Here is a 16,568-nt window from a genome sequence, read left to right as displayed (position 1 = left end):
ATATCTATTAAGTTCATTTGTTCAAGAGTTCAATTGAGTTCTAGTATTTCATTACTTATTTTTTTGTCTAGTTGATCTATCTATTTGTGACAGTGGGGTATTGAGTTCCCCCATTACTATTGTATTAGTGCATATATGACTTTTCATGTCTGTTAGTGTTTATCCTCCCAGCCCAGAGGAAGGGGCTTTCGGGCCGCTGTTCCATCACTCACAGTGTAGAGGAGGTGAGCCGTGTGGATACTAACAGCACCCACTCCCCCCATCGAAATGAGAAGACACAAAACAAGACTCAAAACCAGACTTCCAGATCACCTACAGCAACCCCAAAGGGAAATGAGATGGAACACTGATACTCAAGCACCTGGATTCCCTGAACTGGCAACAAAAGAGGATCTGGAAATAATGAAATCAGAAATAATTTCTCAGATAACAGCAGAGATTGTGCCCATAGTGAAAGACATGATTAATAAATCTAGAGAGGACACAGATAAACAAATAGGGGAGCTGAGGACCATGATGGAATCCCAATATAGGCAACAAATGGAATCCATAAAACAGATACAAACATTTCCAGGAGATTACAAACTCCATTGAAAGTCTACACAGCAGGATGAGCCAATGTGAGGACAAAATTTGAGATATAGAAGCTAAGATTGCAATTAGTGACCAGGAAAAGAAAAATGGCTTCAAAATTGTAAAGGACCATGAGAAGTCAATCCAGCAGCTGCTAGATGATGCACAGAAGAATAACATAAGATTGATTGGAGTCAACAAAGAAACAGGAGAGATTGCAGATGACATAAAAAAAAACTGTTCACAGAAGTGATGGCAGAAAACATCCCAAGCAGGGGAAAAGGCTTGACATGTGGATCAGTGAGGTATATAAGACTCCAACTAGCCTTGATCAAAATAAATCTACACATAGGCATATAATTGTTAAGATTCCAGAAACCCAACAGAAGAACAAAGTTCTACAAGCACTTAGAGAAAAGAAACAAATCACATACAAAGGAAAACCCATCAGAATCACAGCAGACTTCTCAACAAAAACCCTCAAGGCAAGAAGAGCTTGGAGTGACACATTTCAAGTCCTAAAGGAAAACAGCCTCCAACTCAGATTGATGTACCCTACAAAACTATCTTTCAAAATTGATGGAGAAATAAGATACTTTCATGCCAAGGAGCACCTTAGGCACTTCATGAATATCAAACCAGCACTCCAAACAATTTTAGATAATATCCTGGGAACAGACAATGAGGATCACAACCCCAGGAAGCACAGCAGAATGAATCCATCAGGTACGACAAGAAATTAAATGTAAAGTGGAAGAATCCAACAAAATGAAAAAGTCATGACAATGATAAGTCAATGCGTTTCAGTTATAACCATCAATGTTAATGGTCTCAATTCACCAAGCAAAAGAAATAGACTGGCAGAATGGGTCAAGAAGCAAAATCCAACAATATGCTCCATACAAGAAACACACTTAATTAAAAAAAAAACTCATAGATTGAAAGTTAAAGGATGAAAAACAATACTCCATGCGACAAGAACCCGAAAAAAAGCAGGAGTATCTATTGTCTTTGTAGATCAAGTGGATTTCAAACCAACACTGATTAAGAGAGACAAGGAAGGACACTATATCCTTGTAAAGGGAAAAATCCAACAGGAAGAGATGACAATCATAAATATCTATGCACCAAACACTAGTGTGCCCAACTATATAGATTTCTGGAATCTTGACTATTACATGCCTTGGTGTAGGTTTTTTTTATATCATTGCTAATTGGAGTTCTATGTGCCTCACTTATCTGTATGTCAAATTCCTTTTCTGTTTGCGAAGTTTTCTGCCATTACTTCTGTGAACTGATTTTTTAAAATATCATTTGTGCTATCTTCTGCCTTTTCATTGACTTTGATCAATCTTATGTTATTCTTTTTTGCATAATCTAGCAGCTTCTGGATTGATTTCTTGTGGTTCCTGGCTATTTTCAAGAGTTCATTCTTTTCTTGATCTCTAACTGTAATCCTGTCTTCTATATCTGATATTCTGTCCTCACATTGGATCAACCTGCTATATATACTTTCAATGAATTTTTTTTTTTGGTACCAGGGATCAAACTTGGTACCTTGCACTTGGGAAGCAGGCAGCAGCACCTCTGAGCTAAATCCCCAGCCCTTTTTCAATGAAATTTTTAATCTCCTTTATATCTATTTGAATGTATCCATGTATTCCATTGAAATATTGAATGTTTCATGTATTCCATTTCTTTCCTATGCTGGGCCTTCATGGTTTCCAACTTTTTCCTAAGCTCCTCTATTTTTTTAATCTGTATCTGCTGTAGAGTCACTAAACATGTCTTTCATTATAGTCACCATCTCTGTAGTTATCTAAGTAATTATTTCTGCTTTGATTTTTTTTCTAGAGCCTTGTTCATCTCCTTTGTTACTTCCATTGTTACTACTTCAGAGAATCCACGTGGATGACTTTTGGATTTTTCCACCTCACTCCCCCCTTGGCTTGCCTTTGGTGAGCTGAAAGTCTGGAGTTTCATCCAGTTTAAGTGCCTTCTCGTTTTCTATTTTCTTTTTTGTTTAATTCTTGGATTGATGCTTATAATTTCTTATGGCAAGTAGCTTTATTGCTAGTGTTTAGAGCCCTTAGGAAATGACTACTTCTCAGAGGTGTCTTGCAAGTATAGCTGGCTTTTGGGTTTTGAGTCTGTTGCAAGATCCTGCCTCTTCACTTTACTGGGGATGAGAATTTGCTGCCAACTTGGTTGAGCCCCTGGTTCTTTGGCACTGGTCCATAGTATTTTTATGTCCCTTAGGAAATACTAGTAAGAACAACTGATTAGCACAATTATGTCACTTAGGCTAAAATAGTACAATCAGCAATAATGGTAACTATTAATTTGTCACCTTTAACCATATGAACTAGATTTGTGGTTATATAATAAAATCTAAAAGGAACCAGAAAATTGTATGCAGTAATTAAGCCCTCAATATGGTAATTTTACCCTCAGGGGAGAAATTTAAAGGGAATTCAGGGGTTAAAATAGAGAAATAGAAAAAGAGGAAGAGATTAGAAGCAAGCCTGGAGGACAAAGGAAGATCATACAAACTTTGGGAAACTGGTGAAGAAGACAAGAGGGAAAGAGAGAGGGAAGAAATAAAAAGAACAGAACAGAACAACAACAAATAAACTGGAAACCATGTTCACACTCATATAAAAACAACAAACAAAAAACGAAAGAAAAACAAAAAAGAAAAGAGAGACAGAAAAAAGAAGAAAATGAGGAAAAAAAACACCCACTGCAAGGCATGTCTCTGCTGTCACTGGTAGCCAATGTGGGAAGGCAGAGTACAGATCCAAGTTGATTAATCCCACTAAGCCAGCCTTATTGTTATGGCTGCAACGTTAGTTCCATTGAAGTTCAGCCTGATTTCTGGCTGTGAGGCTAGAATTGGATTTGTTGAGCCTGCTACAGTCAGTGTGTCTCCTGCCATCTTGAACTTGGCACCTCAGTATGACACTGGGAGCCACCGGATGGAGCTGACCAAGAGCTGTTCTGAGTTCTGAGGTCAGTTGGCTTCTCTCCAAGATGGTCACCGGCCAATCACCCTTTCCTAGGAGACATCTGAACCTGAATAACTTAGCAGTCACTGCAGTCCACTGCATCCACTGCTCAGTTCCACTGATTCATTTCTCCATGGAGGCCTCTGGCGTTGCCAGTTGTTGCCATGCATCTGCAGGTTTGAACCGCCTCATTCGCGAGCAGTGAGTCTGGGCTCAGGGAGAAAATGCTACTTGCCACCTCCTTTTTCTTTGTCGAAGTCTCTCTCTTTACTCTCCCGACGGGCTTCAATTCTTACTTCAGGTCATTCCTGGCTCCTGGGAACCCACTTCCATCCTTCCGTTCCTCACTGTTATATTCCAATGTCTGGACACCAAATCTTGGAGAGGTTCTTTCTCTGCTGCTTACCACTCTGGCATCTTCCTGGAAGTCCCCCATAGCTTCTCATTTTTGTCTGCATGGACAATTACTCTTTTTGCAGTAAAAACATAACTAGATAGCTTATGTAACTTTCTGTTTTTCCTACTGTCCCTACACCCTTCCTTCCTTATCTGCTGCCTTCTCTCTTGTTTCCTTCAATAAAGTAATTCCCTTTTTTTGAATGAATGTTGAAATCTTTTTTCCCCTCCAATCTAAGATATCAGTAGATTTCCTTCAGCTGAGAAAGTGAAAATTGCCTTTAAATTTATATACAAATGGTTTGTAATGTCCTAACCTAGGTGCTGGCTGTAAGTCATAACTCCTGCCATCTTGGTATGCCCTGAGACAGGTGGCACTAGGGCAGGGCTGTCAGGACGGTCCCTTTGGGATTAGGAAGGCTGGCCTCACATCTTGGGCTCCATTAAAAATTTACCTTCAGCAGGACCCCTCTGAGTCCCTATTTCTGCAGCTGGATCAGGTGACCCTCAGATTTTCAGACTGCATGTAATCAGCCCAGGGACTTAGGGTTTGAAGAAATTGCTTAAGAACACTTGAGATGCAGTGAAACACTTAGCTTTGCCACTGTGCTTAGCTGACCAGATCATCCCAGTTTTCCCAGGATTCTTACAGTGTTAGCACACTGGAAGTCCTGTGTCCTGGGCACTCCTTGGGTCTTGAGAAAAGAAGGACAGTTGGCCACCTTAACTGTACAATGTAGGCCAACACTATGGTGTTGGCAATGTGAAGAGAGTAGGAAAACTGCAGTCATAGTTTCTAGCCAATCTTGAAGGAAATGGTGTTTGTAACATAAATATAACACCCTTTTAGTGAAATGTAATTTTCAATACAAATTTAGGGGCTGAGGTTATAACACAGTGACAGAGGCCTTGCTTGAAGTGCATGAGGCCCTGGGTTCATTCTGCCCAGCACTGCAAAAACAAAGTCACTAGCACCAGTTGTCCTGAAGGACCTGCCCTCAAAATTGCTGCAACATTGTTCTCTTCTTTCAGGAATGATCAGACTTCCCGTGGCAGCTGCTCAGCTCAGGAACCTGAGGAGGAAGGAAATGTCCTGGGCTCATCTCACTTTGGATCATCTTCATTCATGTGTGCAATTTTAACTTTCCACAGAGAAAAGGCAAACCTGGCTATTACCCTGTGCAATGACAGGGAGGAGATCATGGCCCACGCCACCTTCTTGGACTATCCCAACTGGAACGTGGCCACGCCAGAGGCCTGGGAATCAGTGTTCCGGGAGCTTGATGTTGACATCCCCTGCACGGTAAGGAGTCACACATGTAGTGAGTGTCACAGAGTGGCATGTGCGCAGAAGGGCAGGCCTAGGTTTGCAAGGCTGCCTTCTCAGTTTTTGGTCTGAGAAGTCCAAATTCACAAGTGATGACATCATGATGGTTAAAACCGAGGGAGCTGGTGGGGAGAAAAGGAGAGCGGAGCTCAGAGGCCAGAGGACACAAGACAGGTTGCCAGCTGCTGCCAAAGCCCTACTCCTGCTTGTGGTCGGTGGAAGTGTCGCAATATGCTTCTAAGGCTCACATTGTTCTCTGTATATTGTGCCTGATGTCTTTGACCTGCTTCAAGGGCCCTGTCACCTGCACACTGACCCTTGTAATGATGACAGCAGAGTGTCACACTTAAGTCACACTATCATTTTCAAAATGCCCTCGTGGCCTATGGCTCATTTGATGTCTTTTAGCTGTGGGGCCATGACAGGGGATTAAGAAGTGGTGTCCAGCCCCAAGTCCAAGCTTTCTCTAAGTCAGCCTGATATGGACCTTCCCCGCTGCAGAGCTGGAGCTTGCACTGAAAGCCCTAGCCTTTTAGTCACCCACCAGCACGCCCCCCAATCCCTGATGTCAGAAAAGAGGAAATACTGAGGGGTGCATAACTCAGGTTCCCCTACCTACATGTTTGTGTATACATGCCCCTGAGCCAAGTGTTTGCTTTTAATTCAAGTGGGAAGTACTTGCCTGGTCATTGTGCCTCCTCTACCCCTACCATGCTATAGCCCTAAGTAGCACTGCCAGAAAAAATGATGCCAAACTCAGTAGACCGGGAGGATTTTTCTGTCCATGGTGTGCACCTTTGATTGACCAAGCTGTTTTACAGTTCTGTAGGAATGGCAACTAACTTATAGACTTTTGTCCATCTGAGATGTAAATAATTCATTCCTGTCTGGTGAAAGTGCTAATCTCAAAGGTTCTATCTATGGATTGTAGTACATTAACTATTTTGTGTGTAAGCCCACAGTCCTATTCTTATATTTCCTCGTCAAACTCCCTGAAGTATCTGTTCCCTTAGGTGTAAGGAATCTGTTTTATCATCTCATCAGTTGCTTCATTAATTGATGAGTTAAATAAATTTCTGATTTGTGTTGATTATTTGTGTTTGGGTCATAATTTTACCATTTGAAAATTAATAAATTAGAACCCTTTTTTCCTTTTGTTTGTTTGCTTGTTCTCTTAAGATTGTTTCCTTTTAAACTCTTCCTACCCAGTCTGGAGTTGGGCTGTCCAGTAGAGTAGACATCAGTCACAGGTAGCCATTGAGGACTTGAAATTAGCTAGTTTGGGTTGAGATATGTTATAAATATATAATATACACTGAATTTCAAGTTCTTAGTAGTAAAGAAGGGTAGAAAATATCTTGTTAATTTTATGCTGATTGCTTGTTAAAATGATAAATTGAATATATTAGTTTAAACAAAATATTATATAAAAATTAAATTTATTATCCTTGTACTAGAAAATTTAAAGTTGCATTTGTGGCTTTCATTTATACCTTATGTTATTTTTCTTTCAGAAAGCATGGGTATAGAGCCTGTGTTGGTTACTTTTATTGTTGCTGAGACAAAATACCTGACACCCAAAGTTAAAGGAAGAAAGGTTCATTTAGCTTATACTTTACAGAGGTTTCAGTACATAGTTGGCTGGCTCCAAGGCAGGGTGGCATGGCAGGAAGTCATTGCAGAGGAGAAAGTTTTGGGCAGGTAGGCCGAAAGTGAGGTAGTGAAGCAACAAGTGACAAGTGACCCCAGCAGCTCTTTTTCTGTCCCTTTTATTCTATCCGGGCTACCCACCCTAGCACTCACACCCAGGGAGGGCCTTCCCATTATCCATTCCAAAGAACTATGCCAAACCAATCAATGAGCTAATTTAGTACTCACACACACCCTTGATCCCAGCCTCACACACTTAGTCCCAGCATCACACACCCTTGATCCAGTCACCTTTAAAAGCCCCTCCTCTGACCACATGCAGCTCTGGGGGGACATCTAGACACAAGCCATAACAGAGCCTTAAGTTTTAATGTGTTTTCTATCCTAGGGGAATTTACAAGTGAAGTAATGATTTTTATTCTAAAGCTATTTAAAGAGTAAATCTTTAACTTTTGATCCTCCTGCCTCAGCCTCCCAGAGTGGTAAGATTATAGACGAGCATTACCACACCATCTTAATTATAGTATTTCTGCTGGAAAGGAGAATTTGGGAAATGAGCATGTAATCACTGTGTGCTCCTAAGACCGGTCCTATTGAGAATGTAAAGCAGGTGTAGAGGAAGGTTGTGGTGGGATTATTTGGTTAATACACAGAAAGTGCTTCAGGTCCTACCCTTGTTGTTATTATTATTTGGGCTTGGGAGTTTGTGCTGTTGGCCTTTTGGAAGTTTTCATTCTCCTCTTGCCATATTATGCCCATTAAAATTCCTTCTGAGTGCAGCTAAGCCACACTATCCAAGTGGAATGGATGAGGCACACAGATGTGTGACAGTAACCCAAGGCCACCTGGAAAACATAGCTGCCTCTTGTTTATCTAGCTTCTTTCTTCATCCCAGGCCCCCAAATTCAAATACCTTCAGATGTAAAATAGTTTTAAAAATTGCATCTGAGCTGAACATGCACAAACGTTTTTCCTTGTTATTGTTCTCTAAACAACATGGTCTAGCAACTGTTTAGGTAGCATTGTGTTGGATTAGGATTATAAGTAATCTGGAGGATGAGTAGGTTGTGTACAAACACTGAGATCTTCAGAGGTCTGGGAATCAGTCCCCACCATGCCTAGGGACAACAGTACTCAGGAAACAAGAAACACACATGCATGCACATGTGTGTATACACACACACACACACACACACATACACACACACACACACACAGCTCCTGCTGTCCCACTCTTGCCAGTCAGCGGCTTCCCATTTGCACCATTTCTACTATTGGAAGAATTGCTCATAAACACAGGTGACTGATATGTGCCTGTATAGAATGACTACTCATTATTCAGGTGGGCTTCAAAAGATATAGGATGAAGCGCTTTAAAAACTTGGGTATAGCCAGGCATGGTGACACATGCCTATGATCCCAGCACTGGGGAGGCAGAGACAGGAGGATCACCATGAGTTCGAGGCCAGCCTGGGCTACATAGTGAGTACAGGGCCAGATTGAACTACAAAGTGAGACCCTGTCTTAAAAACAAAAACAAAAACACACAAACACAAAACAACAAAAAAACTTGGGCATCAAGCCGAAAAGTCATAGTAGAATCTTACTACCCTTAGTTTTCAGCTCCCAGGTTTTCTGGATCCCAAGAGTAGTATTTGATTCTGTCTCCCGGAATGTTGAACAAAGCAAGCCTTTGGATTCTGACTGCAGCATCTGCCTCCCTTCCTTCAGTTTCAGCAGAGCTTCTCCCCATGGTGTCCTGTGAACAGAGTGGCAGCTGCTGCCCCGGGAGCCCCAGGGAAGGGGTGATTGTCTTGCTTGGCGTGGATACCCCTGAAGACTGGACTGGGAGCCAATAATTGATGCCACCGCCCCACAGGCTCTACCAGCCACAGCCATCCACTGGGGCAGGAGGAAGGGCCAGCACTCTGGACCCATTTATAGTCCCTGTTCCCTTGAATAATTCTGAGCCAGGAGTGCAAAAGGCAGCAAAGGAGCTGGTGACAGGACTCCAAAGCCACTTGGTGTCTCGGCACATAGACATAAAATGTCATCTCCCAGTGCTGGGCAGCTCTGTGTCTGTGGCTGCCCACACTCCTCCTCTGACCTGGCCTGAATGCTGACCCAGCCTTCAGCTGGTCTCCTTTTCCCCTGCAGCCCCTGAATACGCTGTTCCTGCACCTCTTTGTGGCCGTGGATGAGTATTCTGTTGGCTGCTGCAAAGAGATTATTCGGTGAGTGCTTGAGGCCTTGCAGACAGCAAACACCACAGAGGCCTCTGTATGGACAGTTTGTTTGTTTGTTTTTTGTGGTACTGGGGATCAAACTCAGGACCTTGGGCTTGCAAAGCAGGTACAGTGGCACTGAGCTAAATCCCCAGCCCATGGAAAGTTTTGAAATATTTTTTAATTGCCATGAAATTCTTTAGGGAATTTCATTTACTGTAGCTCAGGGCTGTACAAAAACTTTCACTTAAATAGCAGTGATGATTCTAGAAGAAAATAAGTGAATTATTAGAATCCACTGTGTATCTTTCTCCCTAGCCGGGTTTATTACCAGACAGGCCCCAGAAACACCCTGGGCTACAGGGAACCCAGATAGATGATCAGCAAGGCCACCGCGTCATGGCCACAGGTCTCTGACAGCCTGCACAGACCTTGGGGCAGGAATCAGCTTTCAAGTCACTTAGAAATGTCACACCACAGACAGTCCAGATGCCGGGTCAAAGGTTAATATCAGTAGAAATCTGGTGTGCCGCCTGGGCCCATGCCTTTTATTCTCCCCACCTCCACGGGCCAGACAGGAAGGGGCCCTTTGGAGTCCAAGGGGAGCAGAGGAGAACAAGAAGCTCTTGTGGATTTCTGGACACCTGCTTTCCTCAGTGGTGGCATTTGTCTCTCTGAGGTGTGGGCTGCTGAGATGGCTTTGTTATTCACACCTGACCTGTTCTCTCCCCACCCCCAGGACAGTGTTTAAGGTGGTGCCAGAGCTGCACTTCATCTTTCTCATAGTGCCATCCTACATGAGCCTAGGTAAGTCCCCTGCTACCTCCTGCCCCGACCCTGGGCAGGGGCTCTTGGGGTGGGAAGAAGGTTGGCCTCCAGGTCCCGAGGGTCCCCGCACACACTTATTTATAACCACTGCAACACGAGTTAGAAGTGAGACTGCATCTTGTTTGAAGCCTCAGAGTTATTCCTTGATAAAATGAAGACACATCACTCTCTTCCTGTGGCTTAGGCTCGACTCTCGTCACTGTTTTTAATGAAGTGGGGAGCTTGCCGTATCTGATGTATGATGAGGACTTCACAGTGTACGTGTGTCACAGGCACAGCCACTACCCTCAGCTGCACATTCGCAGAGCCAGGTATGGTCAAAGGAGCAATTGATGTGAACTAGCTTCCCGGGACCATCACCTTTGTAAGAGGTGGCATGTGCCGTAGTTGCCAACTCTGGGAGGCTGAGGGAGGAAGATCACAAGTCCTAGCCCAGCCTTGGCAGCTTAGCATCTTAGTGAGACCTTGTCTCAAAATTAGAAATAAAGTAAAACAGGGCTGGGGATTTAGCTCAGTGGTTCTGCCACCTGCCTTGCAAGCGCAAGGTCCTGAGTTCCATCCCTGGTACAAAAAAAAATAAAAGAAAGTAAAACAAAGGCTAGGAATATAGCTCAGTGCAAAGGCCCTGGGTTTAGTCCCCAGTAGTGAAACCAGTCTTTACCTTCCCTTTCCTTTGTTTTGGTGACAAAGGAGATGCTTAGTGTCCCCCTTGCAGATATAATTTGCAGGACTGTCTACTATTCTTATTTGGTTTTGTGTGGCGTAAAGTGACATATTTACTGCTAGGGGGTTCTGAAAACATGCAATCCTAGGTCTCATACCAAGTGAAAAAACCTTCGAATAAAACAAACTTAAAAATGACTGTTTGATTTTGCCAGAAAATCCATCTATGTCCTGATAGTGAATGAGGAGGCTACTGACCCCAAAAAGGAGTTTTCTAAGCTAAAGGTCTCAGCACCCCCACATACCCCCCAACATGCAGCAGTCTTGGGGAGTGGTGGCAAATTGTGTTTTCCAAAGACGGCCCACCCTCCCCAACCCTGCAAGCTCCCCTGAGTTGTGACAGCACCACTGCTCACATCAGTGGCAGGGTATGCTGTCTCCCTGTGTGAATCCATGCAGATTGTGACTGCATTGACCAGCAGAGCTTGGCAGAAGGAATGCTCTGGGGTTTGCAGAGCTGAGAAACTTCTGCTGGTTCTACTGGGAAGCTCACCCTGGTCAGACTGCCCTGAGATGACCACGTTGTCACTGAGTGCTTTAGGGGTCAGCAGCCCCGGTATTGACTGCCGGCTTTGAGGGTGAGCTGTGGTGGACATCTAGCCCAGGTGACATCTGAGTGCAGTCCCAGTGGGAAGGCTCAAGTGTGTACCGCCCAGCCAACCCCAGGTGGCCTCTGACTCATAGAATCTTGAGCAAAATATAATAGCTGCTTTGAAGCTGTGCATCATAAAATGACTTCACAAGGACGGTTGCTTACTTATTGGCCAAGAATAAACTGTTGTCATGGATCAACCATTGCCGTATTTGTTGAGTACTGAATTTCTTTAGAAAAGTACTAATTTACATTTTAAAAAACCGAGAGCCTATTATTTACTAGGCATTCAGTATTACAGTTGTTAAGAGTTTAGGGTGGTGGCATCAGATAGATTCCAATCTTGGTTCTATTGTTCCCTGGAAGGGTTAACCGGCTGCTGTAGGGTTCAGGTTCCTCTCTGTCAGGAGTGTAAGCGTGGGACTGTGGGGATGATCAGTGAGCTAATTAAAGTCTAGCACTTAGTGCCTTTTCTGCCAAACTTAAGAGTCTAAGAATAAAAATATATAGTCACAACAGGGTTTAAGGGTAAGTGGGAGAGGAGATAAACTGTAATGCTCTGTAGTTTAGAAGAGGCAAGGACAGAGAGAGATGAAGACAGCCCCATTACAACCTCTTTCCATAAAAAACCTTATAAATAAATGTCCGTATTAGTCATCTTTCTGGTGCTGGGACAAAATATCTCCCAAAGACAATTTCCCCAATTTGGAGGAGGAGAGGTTTATTTTGGCTGATTGTTTCAGAAGTTTCAGTCCATGGTTAGCAGGCTCCAAAGCAAAAACATGGTGGAAGGGTCTGGCAAAGGAAAGCTGCTCACCTCATGGCATCCAGGAAGCAGAGAGACAGGGAAAGAGCCCAAGCAAAGATACCTTCTTCAAAGACACGTCTCTGGTGATCCGCCGCCTGCAGCTAGCCCCACCTCATTGCCCATGCAGCTATGAACTCATCAAAGGATTAATACACTGATGAAATTAGTGCCCTCCTTATCCAGTAATCCCTCTAGGCCCCACATCTGAAGTGTGCTGTGTTGGGATCAAGCCCTCTGTCTGGAGGACAGTTTGTGTTTAAAGCATGACAGTGCCTCTCTATGAGTAAATGTTGTTTACGTTCACAAACTGGTCACTCTGCATTCAGCGGAATGACCTATCTACTTACACAGAAGTAACATAAATCAATCTGAGAAAGTTTATACTGAACAAAAGAAGGCAGACATCGAAACAAAACCATGCATTATTGATCCCACAGGGATGATGGATACAACAGGTGAAAGTAATCTGTGGAGACAGCAATCAGATCAGTGGTACCTGTGGAAGAAGAAAGTGAGTGACCGAGAGGGATGAGAGGGAACTCTGGGGTGATAGGGCATTCTGTGTCTTGATGGGGGGGTGTGCAGCTGTCCATGTCATCAAACTGCACTTGTGAGTTCTGTGTACTTTCTTACATGTTATTATACTTCAATGAAGAAGATACTTGAAGAGGAAAAAGGGTTTGTAGAAGAAGTGGGTTCTGAATTTGGTCTGGAAGGAGGAATCAGACAGGGGAGAAAAGAGGTAAAGATGTTGCCACAGAGGCCCTGGCATGACCATTAGCAGGCAGGTACAGCTGCCCTTCCTGTTGCTGGGTACAGAGGCAGAACTGGAAGCCAAGGGTCCACTGTGTGTTTGCAAGGGCACCCTGGATTTCTTGTGGCCCATGGCTTATGAAGGAGGGGGATGGAGGAGTCTGGTCTGGAGATGATTCTGGCTGGAATCTGGACAGCAACAGGTCCCAGAGATGCAGGTGGGAAAAGGACTGGAGCAGGTGGGTAGATGCAGAGAGATTTTTTGGAGGGAAAGTGCATGTGGCTACCAGTTGGATGGAGAGGTTGAAGGATGAGAATGAATTACTGGTAATTTAAGATTTTCAAGATTAGGAGGAATGGTGATTTCATCAGCTGAAAGTAGAAAAGACAGAATTCAAATGACAGGAGAATAGGAAATAGAAATTGAGAGAAAAGCCAGGTTAAAAATACACATTCATGAGTTGTCAGTTTATAGGTCAATGGGGAGGTAATAAAAATGAAGATTATCTTATTGAGAGTTGACAGAGATTTAAAAGTGAACAAGCCATGGATCAGGGCAGAATTCTGAGAGGATAGGGGGCTGTGAGTAATGAGAAAGAAAGCTGGAGGAGAAGGAGAGGAGTATGAGAGATGTCAAAGGCTGAAAGCAGAAAAAAGCGCAGGGAAATGAAACTGGAGTATGAAAGGAACCCATTAGATTTGGCAATATAAAAAGCTGCAGATGAGATAAAATTGATTGTGCCAAACGGACCAATAAAAAGAGGAATGGAAGAGATTGTCACCACAGATCACCCAGACTGTAGAAGGATAGTAAGGGATACTACAAACACCTCTACATGAGTAAGTCTAAAAAGTTAGATAAAATCCATTAACTCCTGGAGCAACACACTACCAAAACTTACTTAGGAAAAAATAGATAACATGAGTGCTTCTATGTCTGTTAAAGAAAATTCAGATGAGCTGTGGGTGGGAGGAGGAGAGTGGCTGCTGGCCTGGATGCTTCCTGCCTAAGTGACTTCTCCTCTCGTCCTCACAGCCCTACACTCTGCCTTCCCCAGGACTTGGGACTGAGTTTCCTCACAGGCCTAACCCTCAGGCTCCTCTGTGCCAGCCTTGGCTGCTCAGGCATCAGTGCCCTCCCCCTGGCCCCTTGGGCAGAGCTGTACAGGTCAAACTGTGGTGGGCTGAGTAAAAACAGTGTGAAGATGGGAAGAGTCACCACTCTTCAGACACTTGGCAGTGAAGAAAGCAGAGAAAATGACATGAAAGTCACCTGTGAATGCTCAGCGCTGTGCAAATAGTGTAACATGACTCCATCTTTACTGTCCGTGTAGAGCAGTGCATTTACATTCAGAGAGCCAGATAGCACGAGCCTCAGAAATCACCAAGGAGTACAGAAACTTCAGATGTAAATTATCTGCCTAATTAGACAGTTCCTCTTAGAAAACGATTTTTCTTTACTTTCTTTTTATTAACTGCTAAATAGATTATAATCCTCTCCTTATAAAAACCCTTTTGATCACCATACAAATTCTAATGCAAGCCAAAGACATTCTGAAGGAAATGAATTTTGTGAGCAAAAGAACATTTTTAATTTGCTCCCTCACACCTTTTTAAGCCTTCATCCTGATTTATGAAGTTTCTTTTATCAGTGCAATGGAGGCAGATATGCCCTCTGCCCTTCAGGAAAGTACATTGTTGAAAGGCTTTATTTTAAAAGTATTCACAAGCAGGCCGTCTTTTTTATCATGAGAAATCTGCATGAATTAATTAGGATCTTGTAAGTATCCAACAGTTACTAAACTTTCGCTTTAATTTCATTTTAAAATCTCCCCCCCTCACCATTTACTATTTATTTTGGGAGATGAGTTCATTAATAAAATAAATTAGATTCTTTTAAAATTTTGGGGGGGAGGATAAGTTCTTACTATGTAGTTCAGGCTGATTTTGAACTCAGACTTGCAGTGATCACTCCTGCCTCAGCCTTCCCAGTGCTAGGATTATAGTTGTCTGCCACCAAGCCCAGCAGTGAATTATCTTCTTAAATCAAAATATTTGAACAGTAAGTTTTCATCCATTCTGTGTGAGCACATCACTAGCCACACAGATGCAGCAACTATCGGTCCAAATGTCCACAGGTTCTATGTCCATGGGTTCAGCTAACCACAGATCAAAAATACTTGGGAAGAATTGCGTTTGTACTGAACATGTAGAGAATTTTTTCTCATATTCTTTAAATAATACAGTAGAACAACTCTTTATATAGTGTATAGATTGTATTGGGTGTTGTAAGTAATGCGGAGATGATCTGAAGTATACAGAAGGGTGTGAGTAGGCTAAGTGTAAATTCTGTGCCATTTACATAGGAGACTCGACCAACCTCAGATTTCAGTATTTGTAGAGGGTCCTGGAAGCAGTCTAAACAGGGATGCTGAAAGCAGACTCACTATGTATGTATATACAGACACATACAACCAAGTTGCATTTGTGTTCTCTGTGTGTACAGTACACGTATACCCACAGTGCTGTGATTTTGTCTCCGGTTAATTGTATTTTTCACTTAGCAGGCAGCTCATCGTCTTCATAGATGAATTGTATTCTTTTTAATGACTATAATGGCCTGGCCATCAGATGGCTCTAATGTAATTCATTTAGTTCTTAATTTAGTTATTCCTTGTTTATGGAAATTTAAGTTGTTTTCAGCTTTTTAAAATAACAAATAATATACACAGCCTTATAATATATCAAGTACTCATGCTTTTTTTTTTTTCTTGTAGTATAGATACTTAGAAGTGGAATTTCTGGGTAAGAAATATCCAAGATATTGACAAAAAGTAAGATTTGAAAATAAATGCTACCAAATTATTCAACAAAAGTATCATTTCAGTTTATATTCCAGCCAGTGGAGTTTATTTTCCTTATATCTTTAATAATTCTGGATATTTTCAGTTATTAACAATCTGCTAAACCAAAACAGTGTTTTGTTATTTCAAATGGCATTTATCTGAATATTTGAATATGTGTGGCTTTGTCTGCCATTTTATAGGATCCATTTAAAATGAATAAAATATTTGAATTTAAAGATAACTTCTAATTTAGAAAATTTCTGATTTCTGATGGATGATTAAATATGTCTGCAATATAGACGATTCTTTTTTTTTCTTTTTCTTTTTTTTTTTGTGACAGGGTCTCACTATATAGTTCAGACTGGTTTTACACTCACTACATAGCCCAGGCTGGCCTTGAACTTTTGGCAATCCTCCTGCCTCAGCTTCCCAAGTGCTGGGATTACAGGCATTTGCCACCATGCCCAGCATAGCCATTTCTTTAGGGGTGGACCAGGCTAGAAGAGTTAGTTACTGTGAGGAGGGATGCACAATTTCCAAAGGTATTTTCTTAACTCAGGGCATATACCTAGTTTGGATTTGGGAAATTATCATTTTCTTGAGAAATGTTAAGGCTTAAATACTTTCAGCATAGATATTCATCAAGACATTATTGTAATAGAAACTCATCTTAGTCACTTTCCTATCATTGGGACAAAATACCCAACAATTGCAACTGGAAGGAGGGGAAATTTATTTTGGCTCATGTGTTTAGTCCTTCATTGGCTGGCTCCAAGGCAGGAAGGCATGGTGGAAGGGTCTGGTGGAGGAGAGCTGCCCACCTCATTGTGGCCCAGAAA

The 16,568-nt window shown here is 42.5% G+C and overlaps 1 protein-coding gene across 3 annotated transcripts in view; it reads left to right on the top strand.

Annotated features, from left to right (window-relative positions):
* The window catches only part of Cfap61 (cilia and flagella associated protein 61), a 274,915-nt gene that overhangs the window by 16,413 nt on the left and 241,934 nt on the right, over nucleotides 1-16,568 (top strand). For 2 of the 3 annotated variants that reach the window (XM_087189031.1, XM_004841158.3), the window contains 4 exons: nucleotides 5,130-5,280; nucleotides 9,112-9,188; nucleotides 9,919-9,986; nucleotides 10,192-10,318. In XM_087189031.1, the coding sequence (XP_087045157.1) occupies nucleotides 5,179-5,280; nucleotides 9,112-9,188; nucleotides 9,919-9,986; nucleotides 10,192-10,318 (374 nt within the window). In that variant the 5' untranslated portion in view covers nucleotides 5,130-5,178. Of the gene's footprint in view, nucleotides 1-5,129; nucleotides 5,281-9,111; nucleotides 9,189-9,918; nucleotides 9,987-10,191; nucleotides 10,319-16,568 lie in introns of those variants that run through there. The other variant, XM_087189032.1, reaches the window with a different exon arrangement.

The sequence above is a fragment of the Heterocephalus glaber genome, unplaced genomic scaffold (genome assembly GCF_053883595.1).
Source record: "Heterocephalus glaber isolate CG9 unplaced genomic scaffold, H.glaber_assembly_v1.0 deba00001532, whole genome shotgun sequence".
NCBI lineage: Eukaryota > Metazoa > Chordata > Mammalia > Rodentia > Bathyergidae > Heterocephalus > Heterocephalus glaber.
The sequence above is the reverse complement of the archived record's forward strand: the minus strand, read 5'-3'. Positions and strand labels throughout refer to the sequence as shown.